We start from the raw sequence: 12,538 nt of genomic DNA, 5'->3' as shown, positions 1-12,538 counted from the left end.
AAGGAAATTATTTACGTGTTTGGACCTGACAAGCTTAATTAATTCACTTGGACAAGGTTATTAGCTTTCTACCTAGTTTATGTTTCCTCAAAGTCAGTTTAAGTGTGCTATTGCCATGTTTCGGGCTTGTGTTTTTATTTGTTTACTTTATGGAATTGTTCTAAGCATTGGAAAACTAGTAGAACCACCGAAAGTTTCGCATGGCTATTCAATATCCCAGGCGCACATGATGCCATTGTTGAATCTGAAGGAAGAGGCAACTGGGAACCTAAAGAACTATGCCAGTGCTTTAACGAAGCGTTTATCGAAAGTCAAAATGTAAGAAGCAACCCTTTAGAATTCTAATTTAAATAAATTCTAATTTAAATAAATTCTAATTTAAAATAAAACTTTTTAGGGCGATTAATCAACTAGAGGATTTTCTAGAGCCCAAACCGTTGTCAAATCCCTTCTTCACTTTTAAGCAATCACGCGTATTGCATTGTGACTATAGAAAATGGTTGAATTTCTTAAAGGAGAAACCCGGATTAGGGGAAATTTCCAAATTACAAAGCTTACGACCTATTATGCCCACGAAAATTGACTACGACGAGGCTCTTTATGGCATGCATCGCCTGCAGTCAACTTACAGACTCGATCCGGCTGAAATGTCAGTTGGTTTGATAAAAGGAAAGCAGTACAGGTGAGTGTGATTTTTATTGCATTTCACCTACCTAAACACTGATTTCATTTATTATTATAGATGCAAACATTTTAATGCTATGGATAGTCTTATGGTAGGCTCTGTTAATTATCTTGACGAGAAGTTCCAAAGCGCAGAACGTTGGTTTCAACTGGCCTTGGAAAAGTACTATAGTGATCCAACCTCGAAGCTGTTTGATGTCTTCGGAAGATCCGACGATTTTATTTTGAAACTGCTAATGAAGGCGGCTCAGAGTTCCGGACGCTATAAGGCGGCTTTGGAATATGCTGAAAAAGCGTTGGCCCTTAATCGTAGCCACACTTTTTGGCAGCAACAGATTCCCAGGCTCAAAAACTTGAGTTCGACACCCGAGTATGTAACACCGGAACAACCCAGTAAATATCTATTTAAACCTGCTTGTCGCATGGAGTATCCCGCTAAGAAATATTTGCGTTGCCATCTTCTATTCTCCTCGCCGTTTCTTCGCTTGGCACCGATCAAAATGGAAGAGTTGAACCTCGATCCACCTATAAATATTTATCACAATCTTATTCATAATGATGAAATTGTTTTGCTTAAGGCTCTATCGAGTCCACACTTAAAACGCAGCGAGTTTTACACCTCTACAAATGAGGTAATCGTAGATTATTCTAGCCTGCGCACTTGCAAAACAATGCGCATAAAGGATAGTGCTCATCATAGCCTAATGAAGAATATGAACCAACGTGTTATGGATGCCACAGGCTTAAGTGATTTCGAGTCTGAGGAGCTTCAAATTAGCAACTATGGCATTGCTGGGCATTTGTATGAACACGAGGACTCTTCGCAAACTGTGGAATGTGAATTCTGGAAAACTGGCAACCGCATTATTACAGCACTTTTTTATGTAAGATTTAATTGGATATCATAATACTTGCTTACCTTTTTTTTCAGCTAAGTGATGTGGAGCTGGGCGGTGAAACTGTTTTTCCCTTTTTGGATCTACGAGTCCAAACGCAAAAAGGATCCTTGTTGGTGTGGTACAATATTTTACTAAATGGTACCAGTGATTGGAGAACTACACATATATCTTGCCCCATTTTAATGGGAGATAAATGGAGTAAGTCATTGGAAATTTTAAGAAACTATTTAATATTACACTTTGTTGGTTTTCAGTTGCCACCAAATGGTTTCGAGAATATCCCCAAATGTTTGTTCGACCTTGTCCATTGAAGATGAAGCCAGTGCCCGAATACAGTTATAAGGCTGTTAAAAACAAGTTTTTCAATTTTGAAGAACATTCAATATGAAATATTAATACAACTTGCATTTAATTAGACAAATATGTAAATTTTCTTTTTTACTCTTTTATTTGTACATCTAAACGAAGTAGAGTACTAAAATTAATGCAAAATGTACCATGATGCGTTACGAATTAGGCTTTTCACCGTGAATTTAAAGGGACTGGTTTTTCTGAAGTTGTTTGAATAGTTTAAACAAGTTATTGTCATGGTTAAAATGTTGCTTCTCTTTATAGTCTTAACTTTTGGCGCTGGCTTGCAAGTTAAAGGGCAGTTTGTAGCCGCTCCAGGGTCTCATGACTTTGCAATATCATCAGAATCCCAATTGTCATTGTTGAAGTTAAAAGAAACCCAAGTAAACAATCTGCAGAGCTATAACGAAGTATTAAAGACGCACTTAAGAAAAATAAATCTGTAAGTGAAATAAGGAAATTTAGTTTACAAATCTAACGATTTAATTGTAGAGCCATTAAGCATTCGGAAGATCTGTTAAAAGCCCCGGCTCATAACTTATTGTTTGGATTTAAGCTGCTGAGACACGTTTACAAGGACTGGCCTCAGTACTTACAATTATTTAAAAAAGCACTGGGCACCAAAGAGATTTCGGTTTCTCAAGAATTATTGATACAGCAACCAACTTCTACGGACTTTGAGGAATCTTTGGGTGCTATCTATAGACTTCAAACAGTATATAATTTGGATCCCTATGACATGGCAGAAGGCATATTAGATGGAAAAGATTACAAGTAAGAATAAAAAATATCCGTCATAATTAAGAATACATTGTCTAGAACATCTTCAGTCTCAAGAATTGGAGTATTGATGAATGTTTAATACTCGGTCTAATGCACCAATACTTAAAACATTACAATGAATCGGAGAACTGGTTTCAATTGGCTTTGTATTATCACGAGAACCATCCAAATCCCGACGAGCTAAAAATTAAGCTTTGGAAATATCCCAACTTGTTGGAATATCTAATGGAGGCCAACAAGGGTCTTGGTAAGTGACTTGTTATTATATTTGCTTAAAATCCGTATCTTAAATAGTTTACAATGTTATATTTTTATTATTTCTATTTGTTTAATTATAGGGCGTTACTTGGAGGCTATTAAATTCGCGAAAGAGCTACTTTCGATTCTTCCCAATGACAGTTATATGCTGAAGCAACTGGAAAAACTGGAACATTTGCAAGCGAGTCCACCCGAACTTACAAAAACGCGGAGAGATTATCAGATTCAGAAAGAAATATGCTCAAAACGTTATCGGAAAAAATCCACAAATCTTCTTTGTCATCTTGTAGATTGGACGCCATTCCTACAATTGGCGCCCTTAAAAATGGAGGAGCTGTCAATGGAAACAGAAATCAGTATTTATCATGATTTCCTTGGTGAAAAGGATATAGAAATATTAAAGGACGCGTCCAGACCAAAACTTCAACGTAACGAACACTTATCATGGAACTGCAGTTGCAAAATCGCAAAGCTTTCCAGCTCTTCGCATGATATTGCTCGAAAAATTAATGGTCTGATATTAGATGTCACAGGATTCCGAGCGAAGGGAAATCAAATGCTGGAGGTCATTAATTATGGTATGGCTGGAAATTATAATCCAGATGACACAGCCAAATCCACGACCTACGACAACGTAAACGCTTTGATATTTGTAAGGATATTAATTTATTATTTACCAAATGTGTTATTATATATTTTATTCATTTTTAGTTGAGCAATGCTGAAAAGGGCGGAGAAATAGTATTTCCTTCAAGACAGATAAAAGTAAAACCTAGGAAGGGTTCTATGCTAGTTTGGGAAAATATCAAAGACAGTGTTATATATCATCAGTGCCCGATCCTAAAAGGAAATATGTGGGGTGAGTTAACCGGACTTATTTATTATTTCGTAACGACACTTTTATCTTCTTTCTAGTGTCTAACAAAGTGCTGAACTGACCTTTGTATTCCATCACTTACATACATTTGCGAACATACGTTTACTACAATTTAAACGCTTGTCATTTTCAGAGTTATTACTAAAGTCTGCACAAGTCTATAAATATGTCATAGCGAAGTAAAATACATCCGAGCCGAATACATACACTTTTCATTTATTGAATTAAATACATAAAAATACATTTAAATACAATACTTTATATATTTATTTATATAATCTAAATAAAGTCTATAGAATAATTTTCCTAAATTAAATAAAGTGTGTTCTAAAGTAGTATCCTGTAAAAAGAGTGTGTGCAATTTTCGAATTAAATTTTTTAGCATTATCCAGTTCTTTATTTGCTTTTTATGTTATTTCATCTTGATTGCCTTTCGGGTGATATATTTCTAAGGCAAACATGTGCTGCTGCCTCACTTGGAACAAACTTTTAATGTGTCTACCATAAACCATTCGAATGGCTCGAGTGCCATATATGTTCGACTGAATTATAATGACGCGACACTTAAACCATAAAAATGGCAAATTTACACTTGTGCTGTTGTGCGAGTGGGAGTTTTTGGTGGTGATTCTGATTCGAAATCGGATTCTCGGGCCACAGCTGGCAGCGTTTGTCTTTGTCTGCCTCGGATTTCGGTGCAATCAATTCCTCTTGAATAAACAAATCACTTAGGGGTCCTGTCTGAGCCGAGATGAGCTGAAGTATGACTGCCAGACCATGGAAAATCAAATGTACAAGCATGTGATAATCGTATGCGGATTAAAATGCTTTCGGCAAACAATCCTTGGAATTATAAAGCAATTTATGCTAATAACCTCCATCTGACAAGTCGTCAATTCGTCATTTGTTTGTTGCCTTGTTTTCGCGAATCCCTCCTTTCAGATATTTCCTTTGCATACGTTCGTTGTAATCCTTGGCTTAATCATAGCTAAGGCCTGGCAAAAATTAATTTTCATTTTTGCCTTTTGATTGTGATGTTATGTTGTTTCACCGCAGCCTCGGATTTTATTTCGACATTTTCATTCATATGGGTATTAAAATTTGCGCACTCGTCTGAAAGCCTTACTCTATCCCTTTCGTTGATTTGCGTCACTGCACCCAATCTGTATTCATGAAAATGAAGCTGAAAGAATCCAATGGTTGGATGGGTGTATTGTCCATTTGGCTTTTGTGAAATATAAAAAATTTTCTCTTTTTACAACCAGGAACTCGTATTGATACGAAAATGTAAAGAATGTAATCTGCGCAGTGTGTGCGTAGACTATAATATTACAATCCTATTGTCTTTTCTTAAATCTATTTCGAAATATTCTAATCCTGGTTTTAATCTTATATCAGCTAAGGAATGCTTGTACGAATTTGGCGTAGTCCTGTATTAAATCTCTTAATTTGAATCAATGAACTTTAAATCAAAAAATGCAAAGCGTGTTCATTGAAAATTATCCACTTATTGAAACACAAATCCTGCACAGTTGTCTTGACATACACCCCAAACAAACCAGACAAAGTAACCATTGTGAATTCGAACGTTTCAAGGTTAAGCACTGCCAAAGTCTGCCAAGCAGCGATTGATGGTAAACCTTATCTCGACAACTTGTCAGTCAGCCATTCGATTCACATACGATTCACTCCTCCAACAGTCCATTGTTCCACTGCCGCCAGCCGAAATAACCTGGAAGATTGGGTCCCTAGCATCTTGCTTAAATGATTATTTTTATATTAAAGAAAGAGATGTTTTGGGGGACTCTTTTGCTTTTTGGTACTTGCACTCAGAGAAAAATTCACTGTTAGCTGTCTCGAATTTAAAATAATTTACTATTTTTATAGTAATATAATACTAATATAATTTACTATTTTTATCATATACCCTATTATGATTTTAAATTTAGTTTAAGTACTTAAACATTATTTAAAACTCGTAGGAAGAGGAACAGATTTCTGTGTCATTTTTATATCTAAGTAGCAAATGTAAACTTTAAAATGTTCTTAGCAAATGAAATAAAAATAATAAGCAGCCAACAAAATAAATCTTATTTTTACCCCTTTACATGGTTGTTCAAAATGTGCCAAATATGTTTTCAAAAACTCGCTTAAAGGCAACAGTGCGTATGAGTGATAAACCTTTAAACTAATTCGCAAACGATAGTTTTTTCAAAACGTTTATTCTGAAATGCCGTAAATGTCTACTTTTAGTTTGATTGCTTTTAAATCGTAAGACTTTTTAATTGCTAAAATATAACCCAAGTAAACTGCATTTTTTTTTTAAATATACTCATTGTTGTGAAAATAATTTTATTAGAGTGCACAGTGTGCCAAATATCCCAATGTGTGCGGTAAGCATTTATTGTGTAGGAAAACTGTTTTCATTGTGTGTAACAATTGATTTCGATTTCGACGGGCTCTGTCTTCGCCTTTGAATGGCAACTGAGTTACGAGAATGTGCAAATGGAAATAGAATGGAAATACTCGTCACATCGTCTGGGAGTTGCCACTACTCATCTGAAGTCTGCATTTTGCGAGGCGCTTCATTTACTTTATGTCTTTTGTCTGCTCCTTATGTGTACATGGCTACAATTTGAATGAGCTGGTGTAGTCTTCTTTGCTTCTTTTGGGGTGAGCTGCATTTTTATGGTTCTCCATCAAATGTTTCTGACTGTTCTATTATTTATTGTATGGCTACTTGATGAACATTTTGCCGAAAACGTTTTATGGGCGCATGTCTTCCGATTCTGAGTAGGCCTCCATTCTACTTCCCTTCTCCATGGACAATCAATCATTTTCCCATGCACTCGGAATAAAATCAGACTTCAAAGCTATAAAATAATATTAAAATGATAATTAAAATAAAATTAAAAAATCTTTTAGATATTTTTGTAAATATAAACGTCGAATAAATTTTACATATTAATATAAATATTCTTAGATGTTAATGTTTATGGCTTCGTAGATTTTTTCCAAGTGCCACATTCGATTGAAAGACCCATTTAATAACTCTCGCCGACATTTATGAAGTGTCTACAAATTGTACATGCCTCCGGTCTGGACCAAATCCACTTGTCACAACCTGTTGGTCCATCGTTTATTGTACACTGGCTGCTCAAAATGGCGGAACTAATGTGCCGCCGTATTTGAATTATTATTACAACGCTTTGGGATTAGGGCGTGACGGCTATAATGAGTTCCACGCAGAGTGCAAAAAATAGCCACGCGTAAATTGCACACGATTTATTAAGCGTCGGCGATTTTGACGAGGGACGACATGTCATTTCGCTTTGTAATTTATAACCAAAACATAACCGAGAAGGAAAAAATCGATTTGGGATATGCGATCTGACAGTCTCGGCACTTTTCGAAATGACTTTAAAGTTAAAGCTCAAAGGCTATGGTTTTTCTCCTATATTTCGCACTTGCTGTCCTTGCGATTGCCGTCTGGGCAATCAAAACAATGACCAATGTCTAGCCATAGTTCTAAATGGTCTCACAACTTGGGGGCTACAGTTGTTAATAGGAAACCGAACCATACAAAATACACAGTTTAAAAAGGACATCATTTTTACTTTGGACAAATGTTATGATTAACATTTTTAGGAAAACATTATTATCATTGCTTAATAATTTATCTTAATTCTAACCACCTCCAAATGCCTGCTTTTAAAATAAGTTTTTCGAGAACCAATAAGCTATTAAAATCCAATATAGGTAAAAAAAATTATGAACCTCTTTGTTGGGTGAATAATTAAAATACAGAATTTAGAGATTTAAAATTATTACTTCAAACAAAAAGTCCGTTGGTTGGTAGATTAACAATTTAAACCTTTACATGTTGATATAAAACCCATTGCTAAGATCCAAAGACATGCTACAATAATTTAATTCTTGAGCTTTGCCGCCTGTTGACTGAATTATGGATGCCTCTTAAAGCGAATTCCAAGGCTGCTTTGACCTGGAATTCTTCGTGTTCTCCGTGTTGAATTTTAAAAGGGCCCGCATTCCTAGAATGCTTGTTTTGTGCCTCGTTGGTTACCCAATCGACATTTGTCGTCGTCCTGGAGTACTTCCAGTCCAATTTGCCGGATCCCTCGTCTGCTATTGTACCATGTGTACACACGCGCCGCTCTAATAATCCAATTTCCACGTGTTGACTTACGTGTTGTGACACTTGAGTTCGTCCCCGGGTGAAATTTATTCTGTCGTTGCCCTCACTAAAAAATACTTTTTGTCCTATGTTTATTAATTTTGTGCGTTGAAAAATTTATTTAGTATTTAGGGAATGTATGCTAAAGTCAATTTAATTCGATATTGCCTAACAACAATTTTTTAAGACTTTATGTAATAAAACTATGTTACATCTCAAATTTACCTTGATAAATTTGAATTCGTTACGAATTTCCCAATTAAACTCCGTTCTCCAAAAAGTTACCCGACGCAAGGATTCTGAAAAACTGGACCTAAAGTTAAAAAAATGCTAAAAAATGCCGACCTTTCCGGCGGTATTACAGGCAACCGGATTCTTGGTTTGTTGTGGTGTCAAAGCATTTTAAAAGCATAACTAAAATGACCAATAATATTATTCTCATTTCTATTAAACTTCACTTCAAAACCGCTAACTAATTTGCAAGGTAACAAAAGGCGAACAGCAGTTAGTTTTGACTTTTCGTTGTTCTATCAATTTTATCCTTTGTGCCGCGCAAATAAAACCGCAATAAATGGTTTGCGGTGCGAAGTGGGGCTAATTCGGGAAAAGCGAATTGTTTGTTCTTCAATCTTCAACACTGCATTTATGACACTACAAATCTTGAAAAAAAAATTTAAAGAAAATATCCAAATAGAACTCTTCAGCTTATATTATATTATATTAAAGATGGCAGATAGACTAGAGAAATTTTAGCCCTAGAGTCCCGATTTTACCTAATAAAGCTTACTTAATTTTATGATCACACAGCAGCTGTCCTGATGGTTAGCAGTCCCCAAATATATCAGGGATTATGTAAAGGGAAAGTCCCATATGCAGATGTTAACCCTATACAAAAGTACCTGCGCCGGGTAAATGCACAGACTACCTGTTACCCTCTAGTATTTTTTCTTGTATAAAAGCCACTCCGACAAAGTGCTTGGTATCAGTCAGCAACTGAATCTTGTCCTAGACACATCTCAGTAATTCTGAAACAGTTGTGAGGAACAATCTTTTAAAACTCCTTAATATTGAACAGCCTAATTGAAGAGCTATTTAAACCACTACAACAGCCTAATAACATACCGATCGTAATCATGTTCGACGACGAGCCAATCTCCAGCTTTGTGTTCAGCAACGATGAGACGACGCAGACCTTCCACCACCAGTGGTTCGCCCAGGGCCAGTTGCACGAGTGTGCCACCTGCTACAGCTCCATCGACGCCGATGAGCCGCCCTCCCAGCATTGGCTGCGCGGAGGAGAGGCCTCCCAGGGACTGCAGCTCACCAAACAGCAGCAGGCTGTCCTGGACATCATCGAGGCGCGCCAGATCGAGACCTTCTTCTTCTGCGACGAGAGCTCCAAGGACAAGCTGGACCACTTTATGGGGGAGACCTGTGCCCGGGGAATCCCCGAGCTGCTCCGCTGGATGTTCCAGAACAACACCGTGGCCGTGGAGTTCAACCTGGCCTGCTACGTGAACGCCATGGACCAGGTGCTGATCTTCCAGAGCGGATCCCTGAGGGTTGACCACCACTACGACGTGGACGAGTCCGTGGGAGTGGTCTACGAGATGCTGATGCAGAGGATCGAGAACTACCTGAACTGCAGCAGTGAGTACGGGATGGCCGAGTGCAGCATCACCAGGCTGAAGGTCCAGGTCAGGAGGATTCGGGTGGATGCGGAGAGTCAGCCGGCGGAGTCGCCCTTCTTCGCCCTGCCCCTGCAGCTGAAGCAGGAGGAGGGTCTGACCACCACATCCACTCCTTCCACCAGCGAATCCGAGTTGGCCAGCCTGCGCTCCGCCTACCTGAAGCACTTTCGCGAGTGCAACGGCTACTTCCCGCCCAACATGCGGGTCAATCTCTACGGACTGCAGCAGTGCAAGACCACCAAGGAGCTGTACGTGGTGCCCTACCACGTGAGCGAGACCCTCCAGCAGCTGCCCAACAAGAACTTCCTGATCCTGAACAACATCATGGGGCAGTTCCAGCGGCTCCACGAGCTCTCCACCCCCGTCAAGTCCATCGAAAGGGACCCCGCCAGCTCGCCCCTGAAGAACCTGCACTGCCGAAGGTGCCGCACACAGTTCTCGCGGAGCAGCAAACTGCACATCCACCAGAAGCTGCGATGCGGCCAGGACTTCTCCGTGGACAGCATGCACGCGGACATCGTCGAGATCTACGAGCAGTGCCTGCCCATCTCGAGGAGCGTCTTCCAGCACGCCTGCTACGGCATCACCAAGCCCAAGACCGTGATGCGGAAGGGTCAGTTCGTGCCTATCGAGTGCGACTGGCGCAGCGAGAGCTCCGTGAAGGTGCAGCACGGCCCGTGTGTCGTTATCAGCAACGCCCAGCACAGCAGCCCCTGTAAATTTTACTAAATAAACAATAACGTTAAGCACAAGTATCTTTCTTTTTTTTTTAACTATGGGGGAGAATATTTATCATACTCATGGATCTGTAATTGTGCCCATTGCTCAGGTGGAGTTTTGAAACAATTCAATGTCATTAAGAAGTACAAAGACTAAAGACATAAATGTACAATTTTTATACCCTTTCTTTGTAGAGTAATAGGGCATATTGTATTTGTTGAAAAGTACATATGTAACAAGTGCAAGGAAGCGTTTCGGACTCCATAAACTATATGTATCCTTGATCAGGATCACAAGCAGAATCGACCAAGCCATGACAGACTGTCCGTCTGTCCTTCCGGATAAACGCTGAGGTCTGGAAGACTATGAAAGCAACAAGGTTGGGACTCACCAAACAAATTGTAGAGGCTCCCCTGCGCAGCTCAAAATTTTAACGAGTTTGTAAGGTGAAAAATTTCAAAGTTTTTACTTGGGGTAAACCATATTTTTATTCGACTTCCCAATAGTATTCGGCACGCCAAAAAACCTGACTATTCGTAAATAAGTCATTATAAATTTGACAATATATTTATTTTGAAATTAATAAAGAAATAACTGGTATCCTGAAGTCGAGGCACTCGAATATAGCGTTTCTTTTTGCTCATTATTAAATGCAGTCAAACTTCCTCAGCTCGAATTTTTGCTAGCTTGGGGAAAATTCTCTGCCAGTAGTGTTTAGCGACTTATCTTTTTTCAAATCTGTTTCCGAAAGTCGAACTAAATTAGTTATACAACTAATTTCGGTTTTTAGGAGTGTATTTTAAACGATGCCATTTATGCCAGCATTTTTGCATTTTTTCTCACTTTTACAACTTTGACGAAATGTAGCTTCTAAACTAACGAAAGGAACTCAATGCACTGTATAAGAAAGTTGGAGGGCATTCTATTAACTGTTAAATGAGTCATTTATGGTTAAAATCGGTTAACCACAACTTAAGTTAGAAATTAAAAAAGTGTCAAAAACGTTTTTTACACTTAAAAAAAATTGTATCCATAAAAAAAATTTTAAGTGTAATTTTCTTAATCAGGATGACGTACCTTACCGGCAAACAAAGGTTTCATTGATGGTATATTTCATCGATTTTTTTTTGTAAGCTGGTGTTATCTAACGAAATTTTTAAAAATTGTATTGTTTTAGTTCGTAGAACACCCAATCTCAGAGCTATAACGTTGTACGGGCGACGTGGAGTTCTTTTGTTTACTCAACCCACCAAAAAGTCGTCCAAAACAAAAAACTTCATATGAAAAACAACGTAAAAAAATTTTGTTTAATATGAAGTTTTTGTTTTGGACGACTTTTTGTTGGGTTGAGTACTAGCCCTTACGTACAACGTGAAATTTGGAAAATGTGAAAGCACGTTATTATTTATCAGCATTTTAAGGACAGTCAACGCACTACTCAAAAGTCCACTAAAATCGACATTGCAGGGCGATAAAAAATTTAAGAGGACACCAAAAACTAAGACTTTGGCTTTTTTAAAAAGACTATAAAAAGTATTTATATAAAATAATAAAAACGTATGTTATATTTTAAGTTACATATAAATAAAAATAATTTGATACTAAGGGAAAACATTTTTATATTTATTTTAACTTACAAATTTTATTTATGTCTAGGCTTGTGCAATGTACGATCTAAATGGAAAAGTTTTGTCAACTTTTTACACTATGCAACATCTAAAATTTACCTTGAAGGATGCTATATTTTTGAATTCGTTACGAATTCCCAAGTTAAACTGTGTTTTCCAAAAGTTATCCGACGCATGGATTCTTGAGACAAGGACATCAATGTTCGGGGCAAACGTATTCATGGTTTGTTTTAATGTTAAAGTTTTTTAAAAGATACATAAGCAGAATAATTTTGGTATTTTTTAAGAGGAAAAAAATTCTAGAAAGCATAGACAAAAAACATAAAAGTATACAGCTGCGGTCAAAGCAATAGTGTTGCCGCCCTGTGTTTTTAAAAGTTTTCTTATCCGATTAGTCTAATAGTACAAAAAATCAATGCAATATTACCACAAGAAGATAAATTTAAAAATAA

General features: G+C 37.6%; 3 protein-coding genes and 1 long non-coding RNA gene across 4 annotated transcripts; 3 read left to right on the top strand and 1 right to left on the bottom strand.

The window, feature by feature from the left end:
• Nucleotides 1–100: 100 nt before the first annotated feature.
• Nucleotides 101–2,038, top strand: LOC108054564 (prolyl 4-hydroxylase subunit alpha-2-like). The gene is made up of 5 exons (XM_017137633.3): nt 101–318; nt 398–682; nt 743–1,568; nt 1,616–1,781; nt 1,838–2,038. The coding sequence occupies exons 1-5, from the start codon at nt 116–118 to the stop codon at nt 1,969–1,971; spliced, it is 1,614 nt and encodes a 537-aa protein (XP_016993122.3). The 5' UTR covers nt 101–115; the 3' UTR covers nt 1,972–2,038.
• A 121-nt stretch (nt 2,039–2,159) lies between these two features.
• LOC108054661 (prolyl 4-hydroxylase subunit alpha-1-like) lies at nt 2,160–4,201 on the top strand. Its single transcript, XM_017137745.3, has 6 exons — nt 2,160–2,376; nt 2,427–2,708; nt 2,765–2,964; nt 3,056–3,627; nt 3,687–3,834; nt 3,891–4,201. The coding sequence occupies exons 1-6, from the start codon at nt 2,171–2,173 to the stop codon at nt 3,911–3,913; spliced, it is 1,431 nt and encodes a 476-aa protein (XP_016993234.3). The 5' UTR covers nt 2,160–2,170; the 3' UTR covers nt 3,914–4,201.
• A 2,155-nt stretch (nt 4,202–6,356) lies between these two features.
• LOC138913161 (uncharacterized) lies at nt 6,357–7,080 on the bottom strand. The gene is made up of 2 exons (XR_011418802.1): nt 6,945–7,080; nt 6,357–6,725 (listed from the first exon to the last, which is right to left on the bottom strand). It is a non-coding gene; the product is annotated as an uncharacterized lncRNA (long non-coding RNA).
• Nucleotides 7,081–9,173: 2,093 nt separating this feature from the next.
• term (terminus) lies at nt 9,174–10,490 on the top strand. The gene has a single exon (XM_017138086.3). It carries the CDS (start codon nt 9,181–9,183, stop codon nt 10,465–10,467), a length of 1,287 nt encoding a protein of 428 aa, XP_016993575.2. The 5' UTR covers nt 9,174–9,180; the 3' UTR covers nt 10,468–10,490.
• Nucleotides 10,491–12,538: the final 2,048 nt, after the last annotated feature.

Source organism: Drosophila takahashii, chromosome 3L, assembly GCF_030179915.1.
Source record: "Drosophila takahashii strain IR98-3 E-12201 chromosome 3L, DtakHiC1v2, whole genome shotgun sequence".
Classification (NCBI taxonomy): Eukaryota; Metazoa; Arthropoda; class Insecta; order Diptera; family Drosophilidae; genus Drosophila; species Drosophila takahashii.
The sequence above is the reverse complement of the archived record's forward strand: the minus strand, read 5'-3'. Positions and strand labels throughout refer to the sequence as shown.